Source organism: Pongo abelii, chromosome 11, assembly GCF_028885655.2.
Source record: "Pongo abelii isolate AG06213 chromosome 11, NHGRI_mPonAbe1-v2.0_pri, whole genome shotgun sequence".
In the NCBI taxonomy this organism is placed as follows: domain Eukaryota; kingdom Metazoa; phylum Chordata; class Mammalia; order Primates; family Hominidae; genus Pongo; species Pongo abelii.
Window position 1 is genome coordinate 74,370,919 of NC_071996.2, and position 12,963 is coordinate 74,383,881.

A 12,963-nucleotide genomic window follows, 5' to 3' on the forward strand; every position below is an offset into this window, starting at 1 on the left:
CTCATATCCCAGCTTACTGGCAGTAGCAATAATGTCTTCTCAGAGCACTTTGATAAGGTAAATAAATTCTGATGCTGCACATCAAATCACATCCATATCAAAGTGTAGATGTGGCTGTCAAGATGTATGTTTAGATCCAAATTAGTAATCACGCCCTTGGTGAGTGACTTTTAGAACAGTTTGCACTTGGATTCCAAAGTAAGAACCTAGACCCACTAAATCACCATATAGAGCTTTTCTTCTCTTTCTTCTTCCCTCCCTTCACTCTGCGCTAGCCCTTTCTAAAACTAATTTTTCTATTTTCTATAAAGGTGGAAGAAAGGGCGAACCTGATCATGAGTTATTTGGAATCAGTAGTCAATCAGAACAAAAAGTATTATCAGTATATTTACGAAGAAAAATCCAACTACATGTATACATTTTAGTGTGCATTTTATTTTTGACTGGAATCATATCCATATGAAGGGAAATTGTGAAAGTATCCTTTACTCTTTTGAAAGCTTGGCCTTTGCCTTGCTGTGTCAAAGGAAAGCAAAACTAAGCCAGTAATGATGGAGATGTCCCTGTTTCTATATGCACACTGACAGGAGAGGAGCTGCCTAGGAAATGCTTTTTGATTGATGAACAGAGGAGGGTCTACACACACATTAAATACAAATGGAAACACATCAGCACACACAAGTCATTAGCCTGGTCCTCTGGCATCCACTGGCATGCATCTTTCCAAAGTATCACTTATTCAGTGGTATCAGCACTATGTCTCGTTATGCCTTTTATCAGCAAATACCTTTTTATTCCAGAATGGAAAACAAACTAGGAATTAAATACATCCAATATTGATGCTTTATTTCCATAAGTCACCAATAAGAGAATGAATTTAATTTTAAACATTTATTTTTGTGTGATTCTTAATAAAACACTTCCAAACATTCTGTACATTTCAAGACACTCAGAACCGCATTACATTTCTACAAATGTGATTTGTTGGGATGAGGTGCCAAGATGTCTCTGTACAAAGATGTACAATATGTACAATCACTGTAAGTGCAAGCTGTGCAAAGCAGAGTCTAGAACACTAATTCATGCCAAGGCTTACAAAAACATTTCAACACATAAGACTAAAGCTTGAAACAGCGTTGTGGTTTTTTCCCTGGGCAAATGATTATTTTATAAACAAGTATATGTATATGTCATATAGAAAGAAGAGTTTGACTCCTCAGCTCAGTCAGCACCATGCAGCTGACTGGAAACATTACAGGGCTGCTCTCCTAGGCCTCTTTCTTCAAGGCGCCATTTTGCCACACTCAACAGTTGTCTCATCACTGAGTGGCTGCCACTGCTGCCTTTGGCTGAACCACAGCAACACTAGGAGACTTAAATTTGGGGAGATAAAGGCCAAATTTGTTTTCGATGCCTGCAAACGTGGCTGTGGCGAGTCTGTATCCACCGATGTGATCAGGGTTGGCAGGAGGAAGGTCTGCAATGCGTGACTTAGGTGTTGGTTCTGAACCAGCAGGTTTGCTGTTGACAGAAAAAAAGCCAATGGTTAGCATGCTCAAGGTGGATGAGGGCAGCTTACAGCTGGACATTTTTGGTCTGACCCATGTGCCACAAAGAAGAGTGTTTGTCTCAATCATTTCCATGGCACCTGTGCTGCATGACTAGAAACCACAGTCATGATTTATAGCTGCTTTGACAGCAACTTATCTACATAATTGATTTACAAGAGAAATGGCCTTATTTCCAATGCTTGTATACATATATAAACAAATCCATAGGAAAAAAGTCAGAAGAAAAGACACTCAAATATGAAGACTCTCTGGGAAGTAAGATTATGGATGATTTTTTTCTTTTTTCTTTTTGTAAAGATGGGGTCTTGCTATGTTGCCAAAGCTGGTTTCGAACTTCTGGTCTAAGGAATCCTTCTGCCTTGGCCTCCCAGAGCACTGGGAGGTGTGAGCCACTACACCCAGGCTGGTTTTTTTCTTTTATGCTTTATGGTTTTCCAAATTTTCTGCACTTAGCATATATGAAAGTAATTTTTAAAGTATATATTTTTTCTTTTGACATAACTTTAGAAGTTAACTTTTTATACAGTAGACTCATAAAGATTATCAATTAAATTATTTAAAGAGAAATAGGCCAGGCATAGTGGCTCACGCCTGTAATCCCAGCACTTTGGGAGGCCGAGGCAGGCGGATCATGAGGTCAGGAGATCAAGGCTATCCTGGCTAACACGGTGAAACCCCGTCTCTACTAAAAATATTAAAAAAAAAAAAAATTAGCCAGGCGCGGTGGTGGGCGCCCTTAGTCCCAGCTTCTCAGGAGGCTGAGGCAGGAGAATCACTTGAACCTGGGAGGTGGAGGTTGCAGTGAGCCTAGATCACACCTCTGCACTCCAGCCTGGGAGACAGAGCGAGACTCCGTCTTAAAAAAAAAAAAAAAAAGAGAGAAATCACTTTAGTTCTTTTACAGAAGATGAAAGAAGCATGGAAAAGCCTGAAGCCTCACATTTCTTGCATAGGTCCCTCCACTTGATTCAACAGCTGATTCCCTATATGGCCTTTGGGCACAGAGGAGTTCACAGGTTTCTGATGTGAGGACTCAGGAATGGTACTTGGTCTTCTGCTGAAAAGCTAATAATTGCTTGCTTTGGGTACAACTTCCCCACCCAGAAAATTCAACTTGTAATTCTTCTTCTCAGTGCAAGCTTCAAGTGGTAAGCTTTTAGAAGCCCAATTTCTGGCCTACAGCTCACTAGTGATTATATTCATGGGCAAAATCTCTCTTCAAACCTATTGGCTTTTCCAGTAAATTAGCTTCAAGAACATCTACACCTAACTAATAATAAATTGTGGTGAATAATGAAATATCAGAGATGCAAAAGGGCTTGGGACTTTGAAATAAAATGCACAAAAGTGTTACTGGTATACATTTACATTACTTCTGTGAAAGGGCCATATAATAAAATCCACATAATGAGAACGCCATGAAGTTCAGTATTTGCTTACGTGAAAAAAGACAATTATTTACACAGCATTTTAATCTGCTGCCTCCTGGCTAGGCACGGTAGCTCACACCTGTAAAAACCCAGCATTTTGGGAGGCCAAGGCTGGTGGAGTTTGAGACCAGCCTGGGCAACACAGCGAGATCCCATCTCTATAAAAAAGTACAAAAATTAGCTGGGTGTGGTGGCATGCCTCTGTGGTTCCAGCTACTCGGGAGGCTGAGGTGGGAGGATCGCTTGAGCCCGGGAGGTTGAGGCTACGGTGAGCCAAGAACATGCCACTGCACTCCAGCCTGGGCAACAGAGGATATCCTGTCTTTTTTAAAAAAATTTGCTGATTCCCTAAAATCCCCCAAACAGCTGCTTAATATTATGTACGATGTCACTCTGTCACAGTTTTACTTGCTTAACACAAATGCTTCTTAAGCTGTTTTAAATGCATTGGTCTTAAAGGTTCTGTCTTATCAATTTTCTAAGAGTTGCAACAATGCTTTTGTAGACATAACAAACATTTGTTTTGGATTTAGTGATTTCTTTGTAAAGGAGTTGAGCAGCTGACTTACAGGCCTCCAAAATCAATGTAAAACCACCGCTGGAGAAGTTCGTAAGTGACCAAGGTAACACCAAACTGGGGAGAGGATCGAAACACTCGAGCTGAAAAAGAGAAGCAGGGGCAGGGGAGACTTAAAACCAGGACAAATGTGGTAAAGACAGCCACTGAATCACAGGGGAGGACGCTAGAGCCAGCCAGCCATTCTGTATGGCTCCAGCCCCTGCCTACCTGCAGTCCCTTTCCAAAATGCTGAGGGCCCTTCTTCCCGGAGAATCTTCCTGAAACAGTCGATGACACCACTGTATGTCGTCTGGCCAGCGCGGGCAGCCACCTGCAGTCTTGTCTTGATGACATCAGCAGGGGTCACCAGAGATGCAGCTGGGACACCTTTCAGGAGAAAACCACATTTAATTTATCTAGAGTACCTTATAAAAGATAGGAATACTGCTAACATCTACTACAGAGTCTGCAACTTCAATCACTTGAGCGGAACTCAAAACTCTTTAAATAGATGTCTGGCAACTAATGGGAAAAGGGCATAGAAGCCTATTAGCTGTTGCAGTGTGATCAGGGGAAAATTATTTTTTTTTCCTGAATTAAAAAAAAAATCACTCTACATTGCATGATCCCAAATAACTGTGAGAGGGAACAAAAAAAGTAGCAATATTAATAAGACAATTCCCAAGCGTTCCCTTTCAGTTTCAATTATTTTACCTCCTTTTTTTCTTAAATAAGATACAAGTATTTTTATGTATAAAAAAGTGATAATGTCATCTTAGTGAGTCACTAAATGTATGTGACACCAAACTACTGTTTTTGCTGATTCTTGTCGTAGTGTGGGAAGTGAATATCAATACTTATAATCACTCGCTTGTTTGAAGGGCTACCTTGAGAGTTGACTGTGACTCCTTTCAGACATGCTTACATGACAAAAGTCATTACAACTGGAGCGAGAGGTGGCCAGGCAGCCAGTTAAGAAACAACAGGGGAACTGGTCAGGGAGAGGCCCCTGTGCCCGAGCTCCCTGGGGTCATGCTGAGATTGATCAGCAGCAGGACACAGAAGATGGATTTCACAACCACACCTTTTAGTTATAAAACAAAACAGAGAGCAAAGGAGCAAAATAATCTTCCCCGGGGGAAGAAATTCAATTTGGCCTGAATATCACTGTATCCTCACTAGGCGAATGGAGCCGGCAGCCTTGTAGGGGGTTCTGCTAGAGAATAATGCAAATACTTCCCCTTGGCATGGCCTTGCACCCTATTCAGATGAAACTAGGTAAACTGCCTGCCTTTGGAGGCAGACTTCTGAATGTTCTCAGTTCCTGCTAGCAAAGCTTGACTGGTAAAAATTAGAAAAAATAATCTCATTCTGAAAACTGACATCAAATGTCTATGGGGAAGAAGTCGGTGCTGACAGTTCCATGGAAATATTTACTTGGTTCAGTCAACCACTGGCAAACGCCTGTCCACAATTAGACTCTTCTTCTCTGGCTGTTTTTCGTTGTTGATTGGAATGTACAAGGAAAAGCCTGGAAGGCAAATGCTGCCCCCATTTAAAAGTAGGAGACTGGGCCAAGTGTGGTGGTTCACGCTTGTAATCCCAGCACTTTGGAAGGCCAAGATGGGTGGATCACCTGAGGTCAGGAGTTTGAGACCTCACATGTACAGCCTGACTCTCTTTTTTTTTTTTGAGACAATCTCACTCTGTCGCCCAGGCTGGAGTGCAGTGGCATAATCTTGGCTCACTGCAAGCTCCGCCTCCCAGGTTCATGCCATTCTCCTGCCTCAGCCTCCCCAGTAGCTGGGACTACAGGAGCCCACCACCACGCCCGGCTAATTTTTTGTATTTTTAGTAGAGACGGGGTTTCACCGTGTTAGCCAGGATGGTCTCGATCTCCTGACCTCGTGATCTGCCTGCCTTGGCCTCCCAAAGTGCTGGGATTACAGGCATGAGCCACCACACTAGGCCTCAGCCTGACTCTTGAGTTAGGAAGGAGTTGACTTGGAAAAGGAGGAGAGAACCAGGTGTCCTTGGCTGCACCAACACTCCGAAAAGACAAAGGAAGGAAGGGGTGCATGTTTGCTCTCTATACAACCAGCAATGAACCATTACAGAGTTCAGTGTGGCTCTGACCAGCTGTGCTGGCCAACATGGTGAAACCCTGTCTTTACTAAAAATACAAAAATTGGCCAGGCATGGTGGTACACGCCTGTAGTCCCAACTACTTGGGAGGCTGACACAGGAGAATCGCTTGAACCCGGGAGGCAGAGGTTGCAGTGAGCAGAGATTGTACCACTGCACTCTAGCCTGGGTGACAGAGCAAGACTCTGTCTCACACACACACAAAAAAAAGTGGGAGACTGGTAAGTACCAGAAAGGGGCTGCTACAAACAACTCACTGCTAAGACTGAGCAGGTAACTTTACTGGCTTTTAAACACAAAACTGACTGAAATTACCATCGCTAGAGGAGAAAGGACTTGCTGGGCCCCAAATAAGGGCGGTAAGGTCCCTGGGGCCATTTCTTAATGATCACAAGTCATCCCTGTCTTCACAAGCAAGAACAACGTGGTCCATCGCAACACTCTCAGGCCCAAGGGCTCCTACCACACAACAAGCACAGCACACTCCGGGAGCTGCTCAGGTTGTCCTGATGTTTAGCCAGAGCCTCCAGAGAAGAATGAGCCCAGCAAGGAAGAGCCACACAGTGAACATAAGCCTGGCTGGTCAGAGCCACACTGAGCTCTGTAATGGTTCATTACTGGTTGTATAGAGAGCAAACATGCACCCCTTCCTTCCTTTGTCTTTTCAGAGTGTTGGTGCAGCCAAGGACACCTGGTTCTCTCCTTCTATTCCAAGTCAGCTCCTTCCTAACTCAAGAGTCAGGCTGTACCTATGAGGTCAGAAGGAAGCATCTTAGTACCTCCCCGCTCTTATGAGGCTCCTCTTTCAAATGAAATCTCTTCTGTGCCTAATTTGGTATCTTAGACGACATGAAGGTTTTCATTCATGTTATTGACATTTATTGAGCACCTATTACTATTAGACTGGCCACATAGGAAAGGCAAGGATGAAGAGAATGAAACTCTTGCCCTCAAGAAGCTATTAGCCTAGTACAGAGGATAACAATTATGCAAATAACTATTAATAAAAGACAAAAAAATTTTTTTTTTTTTGAGACAAGCTCTCACTCTGTCACCCAGGCTGGAGTACAGTGGTGTCATCTCGGCTCACTGCAGCCTTGGCCTCCCAGGCTCAGGTGATCCTCCCACCTCAGCCTCCCGGGTAGCTGGGACTACAGGCACGCACCACTACACCTGGCTAATGACAAAGTGTTAACGATTAGAAAAAATACAAAAATTGAGTTCAAGGTGGTTTGCTGAGGGGTACTGCTTACTTTGGTCTAATGAGGGCAATGGTAGGAAGAAGAGGGACAGCTTCACGACAAAAGCTCAATTTTCGGCCAAATCATGTAGATTCCAATATACCGAAAGAGAAAGTAAGAGCATGCTAGATCTGTGCATAAGCATGAGATACAGCAAAGCAACTGATTTGAGGAAAAACTTTCCCACCTTAATGCTTAGCTTGGCTGTACTCAAGGTTTCAGGGGCACAGGAAACTAAGAAACATGTTAATGATGAAAGCCCAATTTAGATGGGCAGATCTAATTTGGCTCTGAGTTGCTAAGCTGCATTAAGCTGTTTATCCACATTATGCAAATGTAATTAACTCTCATCAGAATTACAGCACATCCCACAAAGGAGAAAAAGTGATATTTAAATAAGTCAGGTACAAACAATAATAATTCCAGAAATAAAGGGGGAAAGTACATAGAGATTCTGTACTTTTTAAATAATGGGAGAATTCTTTCAGTTAAAAAAAAATTTGTAGTTACCTGCCATGGCTCCAGCTGCAAGAAGATTTAAACCTCCCACGTGTCCATTTTCATCAGCCAGAAGTAGTTTGCAATGAGCATAAACAGGAAAATAGATTGCAGAGAAGGGAATATCTCGGAGGAAACACGCTTTGGCACCCTGTCACACAGTGAGGAAATAGTGCAAAACAGTGTGAAACTGAGTGTGAATGCCCAAATGGGATCCATGTGACATTTGTCAGTGACAAGCCTGAGGTGTCCCTCAAACAGCATTAGAACTGATGTGCAAGGGAAATGGGGGAGGCGGGAGATAAGTGGGGAATAGGGAAATCCGCATATCTCAAAGCTTGTGAAAGCATGGTGAATCCTGCAGTCCTAGAGTTAATAACTGGGTAATGATAGTATTCTGAAAACTAAGAACTTTCTGGCATTTCTTATATAGATTCAGGGTTTTTTAAATGAATTAATCTCTTACTATGGTAAAAACACACGAGATCTACCCTCTTAAATTTTTACATCAGCTGAGAGTCCCCGCAGTGCCAAGTAAAAAGCTATAGGCAGTGGTGAAGGAAAGTAACTACTCTAGAGCAGGGGGAGAAGAAACCCAAATCTTCTCTCCTCATTCCCCATGTCCTAAATAGCAGACAAAATATTTTAGCAGCAGGTGTCCACAGGAGTAGAAAATCATCACCTAGGGACAGCTTGTCCCAATGACTGGGGTCTCAAAGAACACCTCCCTCAGCTTTGTCAGAAGCCCACACCATTCCACTACCTAGCTAGGCAAACACTCCACCTTGGCGTTTGTTTTTTTAATGACTCTGTTTTATTCTTTTTAATTTTTTTTTTTTCTGAGACAGGGTCTCACTATGTTGCCCAGGCTGGAGCACAGTGGCACGATCACAGCTCGCTGTAGCCTTGACCTTCTGAGCTCAAGTGATCCTCCCACCTCAGCCTCCTGAGTAGCTGGGATGATAGGTGTGCACAACTGTGCCAGCTAATTTTTTCTTTTTTTTTTTTTTTTAAGGTAGAGACAAGGTCTTGCTATTTTGCCCTGGCTGGTCTTGAACTCCTGGGCTCAAGCAATCCCCCTGCCTTGGCCTCCCAAAGTGCTGAGAGTGCAAGTGTGAGCCAGTGCTCCCAGCCCTGGCTTTTTTTTAAAAAGACAAACTCAAACATTGAAAAAAAAATCCAAGAACTCGCTAAAGGATAATACAGAGAGAAGCAATATTAATAAATTCATCTCTCAAAGGGAATTCAAAAAGGATGGAAATTGGGAGTGGGGAGGAGGAAGCAAAAATGTGTACGAAACTCTCTTGAGACAGGCATCATTGTTTGCTGGTCTCCAGAGAACCCTGTAGCTGTGTGATTCCAATCTAGAGAATTTCTAACTTCTAATTTGCAGTTACCAAAACAAATTTACACATTTCTGCAGTGATGGATCTATATCAGATGCTGTGGAAACACAGTTGGCTATGGTGGCTAAATTTACGTATTCCCCTTATACCAGGCAAAGGAATGGAAAGAAATATTCTTCCTTGTTTAAGAAAAATAATAGCTTCTGCTCCATTACATCTGATCTGTAATGATGGGAGTAAGTATACCCGCAGGGAAGGAATCTGTTGACTGGCATTTTGTTAAAGTACAGTACACTCTGTTGTTGTTGGCTTTTTTTTTTTTTAATGGAATTCATTATTGACAAATCCTACCACTTAACTTCTTAAAGACCTGAATCCTACCAAACTCTACTACTGTTTTACTGTGGTCAAATTATTAAGACAAAGAAAAGCTCCCACTGGTAAGATAACAATAGAGATAACTCAGACCGAAAATAAACATAAGACTATTTTGAAGCCCTAAACCAGGCCAAAGAGAGCACCAGGGAAAGTTTTCCCAAGCCCCCCAGCAAATGAAAGGCTGTGAGCCTGAGGCCAGCAGGTCTGCGGTGCTGGCCTCCTTGCCGGCAGTTTCATAAAAGCCTAAAGATGACAACAGGAGAGGCTGCATGTGTATCCCACTGCCTCTCATACAAGTGTCCTGATTCTTTTCTTTTTGTTTGATTTTCTACTCCACAGACTACCCTGCTGGACAAGATTGCTTTTCAACTTGGAGGGAAGAAGTCTGGTTTCCACATTCTTTCACATTTTATTGAGTACATTATAACCTAAACCTACCCACCTTATACAGACCAAAAATTCCCAAGTCCCGAAGCACATTCAGGGCGCTGACTCTGGGTCCCGTGGTGATCTCTCCAGCTACTTGCAGACGAATCTTCACTATCTCCAATGGGTTGGTAAAAATGACCTGAGAGCCTCCAGCCTGTAGGCAAGGGAGAAGAGACAGGCAGATTCCACATCAGAGCCCGACTGGCAGCGTAAAAAAGGAAAATCCAGCAAAGCCTCCACATCTTGCTATCTTGAAAAGAAGGAGGTGAAACCTCCTTCCTCAGGGGGGAATGACAGTTTGACACTTAGGCCGACCCTGGAGAGGTTCAGAGGGATGGTCCCAAACTCTGTCTCAGATCAATCTACCTCTGGGTTTGTTTCTAGCCGAAATGTCAAGATTGTTTCTCAGACCAGTCTTTCCAGGATCACCCCAGCCATATTCAAAATAACAAAATAAACCCATTTGGAAAAAAAAGTGGAGCCAGATGTGGCAGGAAGGTACTCAATGAAAGAAAAAGAGACAGTGAAAGACTGTGATATTTTACAAGCCAGAGCTAAAATTCAGAGCTACAATTATTTTTTTCCTCTTTGTGGTAAGCATTCTTGGCAACAGACCCACTTGCTTCTGCTTCCTTGGATTGTAAAGCAATTAAAACTACTTTGGTGACTTAAGTCAGAAGGGAAAAAGTCTCCCCCAGTTCAAATTCTAAAATGTATTATCCTAAGCAAAACTCTGATACAGGTACATGGCTACACCCACACAAAAGGGAAGAATTTAGAAAGATAAATTTCAGTATCATTTCAAGACAAAACCAGAAAAACTCTTCAAGGCAAAGCTGAGAAATGGGACATCTAGTTACCATGAGTACAACACCCTCAAGATCAAAGCCACATTCTATATTCCTGTGGTGAGTGACAGAGATTTGAATTTGGATAATGAGAGTATATTTGCATCTGAAATCTGTTAACTAGTAGAGAAAAAAAAAAAACGTTTAACAAAACTTCTACCAACTTCTTTTTTTTGGTTTCTGTAAGAAAGAAAAAAATGTGTGTGACTATGGATATGTAAAAATAAATAAAATATATATCTCCTTTCATGAAATGAAAAATCCCATTTGTACATCCTCAACTGTAGCTGTTTATATTATGTAATCATAACCATATTCATATAATATTCATAATATTCATATCATTATAATCATTGTATATAATCACATATGAAATATGAAATCTGGGGCACTGTAATTCCCCAGGTATAGAAAGATTACAAACAACACCTAAAAATTTACATGCAGCTTTCAATGGCACTTCAGTGCTCAACCTTTGCCCACATTCCTGCTCACTTATCTAATACCCAAAGCCCTCCCAGACCCACTTCCAAGGGACAGGAACATGGCTCAGCCCATTTTCCTAATTGCCTTGGGACTATAAATCCCCCTACTACCCCTATTCCAATCCTGACTCCTTAACTCCTTTCAATATTCAAAATTGCCAGCACTGATACTAAATTCCTTCCCTCTTCGTGGACAGCTTATTGTCCTGGATTCCCCAGGGCCTTAATCCCCTTTTTGTCCTTCGAGCAGGGAGGTGCAGCAATTTGCTATCTCTCCCTCATGGTTTCCTCTAACTCCTCAACTCGACACAATCCAGACCACTGGCACACAGGTCCCCTAACGATGTAGTGACCCAATTTTACATGCTGATTTGCCTGCGTTTCTCTCTCTTTTAATCTGTTGCACTGCAGGCAGAAGGAAGCACTTTAATGTTTCAATCTAAGCAAACAATACTTTCAAAAGGACTGCTGCATGAAAAATTATGTTAAAATGATAATCCAAGTAATTGCTCCTGTAGCTAGTATTAAAGACCAAATCAATTGAAAAAGTTTACTACTTCCCTGAAATCTCTTGTTTAAATAATGGTTGCAAAGGCTATCTTTTGGAAAATGTGCTTTATGTTTTAACTAAAGCAGATTTAAAAATGAATAGAACCACAAATTTTTATTCTAATTCCCCCAAATTTGCCACTACCAGACAGTGTCAGTCCCTGGGTGCCAAGTGTTAAATGTGGACATTATGTTTAAATAAATACAAAGGTCTTTCATGTTTGTAATCATTAGTAAATTATAGCATCCTGCTGGGCAGGAGTACTCCAATCCGTGTCCCCCACCCCCACCCCACAGCTGCCTCCTCCTCTTCCTTCTCTCTTTTAGAAATAATTGATTGAGATTTATACTCCTTTAACAATGCTTCAAATTTTTTGAAGTATACAAGTAACAGGCTTTCTACTGAAACTCTACAAAAATGGTACGATAAAAAGAAATAACTGACTACATTTTGTTTGTTTGAGAGAGGGTCTCACTCTGTCACCCAGGCTGGAGTGCAGTGGCAGGATCAGCTCACTGCAACCTCAACCTCCCCAGGTTCAGGTGATCCTCCCACCTCATCTTCCCGAGTAGCTGGGACTACAAGTGTGCACCACCACGTCCAGCTAATTTTTGTATTTTTTGTAGAGATGGGAGTCTTATCATGTTGCCCAGGCTGATCTCAAACTCCTAGGCTCAAGCGATCCACTCGCCTTGGCCTTCCAAAATGCTAAGATTACAGGCGTGAGCCACTGCACCCAGCTGGGACTACATTTTAAAAATACATACACCTTAATTGTTGTATGCTTTGAAGATTAGTTACCTAGCACACATACCAAATCCCAACAATGCACAGGACATAACCACAAAACTCAATTGATGTGCATTTATAAACACATATAATCTAGCAAGTAAGAGTGCAAACAATCAATGACACTATAGCAAGGCACACATCTGTAAGTTTGTTTCATGCCTATGTTTGAAGGAGGAAAACTTCTGACAATTACATGATTTGTATATGTTTTAAAAATTAACATACAAGCCAAGTGCAATGACACATACCTGTAGTCCCAGCTGCTCAAGAGACTGAGGCAGGAGGATTACTTGAGCCCAGGAGTTCAAGGCCAGCCTGGGCAATGGAGCAAGACCCCTACCTCTTAAAATTTTTTTTTTTTTTTAGTAATTAGTATACATTTTTAAAACCTCATGATAGGCCTAGGAACATAAGGCAAATACTTTCCAGAAATGCTGAATAATTTTAGCAAAGATAAAGACTGCAAAAACCGCAGTTACTTTTGTACCAACGTAATAATTTGTCTAAAACTCTGGATGTTTATAATGCTTAAAGGGAAACACACATGGCAAATATGCACTGTTCTTTTTCAAATTCTGAGGTTGACCACTCTCTCTATCCTACATATTAAACTGGGGATAGGGAAGGGGGAGTAAAATCTGAGATTAGTTCAATTATACTGGTAAGAAATCAAGCAACACAGAATGAGGGA

The 12,963-nt window shown here is 41.8% G+C and overlaps 1 protein-coding gene across 4 annotated transcripts in view; it reads right to left on the reverse strand.

Moving 5' to 3' along the window:
* Nucleotides 1-415: 415 nt before the first annotated feature.
* The window catches only part of SLC25A12 (solute carrier family 25 member 12), a 231,256-nt gene continuing 218,708 nt past the window's right edge, over nt 416-12,963 (reverse strand). For 3 of the 4 annotated variants that reach the window (XM_063712448.1, XM_063712449.1, XM_054548619.2), the window contains 5 exons: nt 9,611-9,751; nt 7,457-7,595; nt 3,789-3,947; nt 3,571-3,661; nt 416-1,521 (listed from right to left, as the gene is read on the reverse strand). In XM_063712448.1, coding sequence (XP_063568518.1) covers nt 1,320-1,521; nt 3,571-3,661; nt 3,789-3,947; nt 7,457-7,595; nt 9,611-9,751 — 732 coding nt within the window. In that variant the 3' untranslated portion in view covers nt 416-1,319. 4 annotated transcript variants of the gene reach the window in all.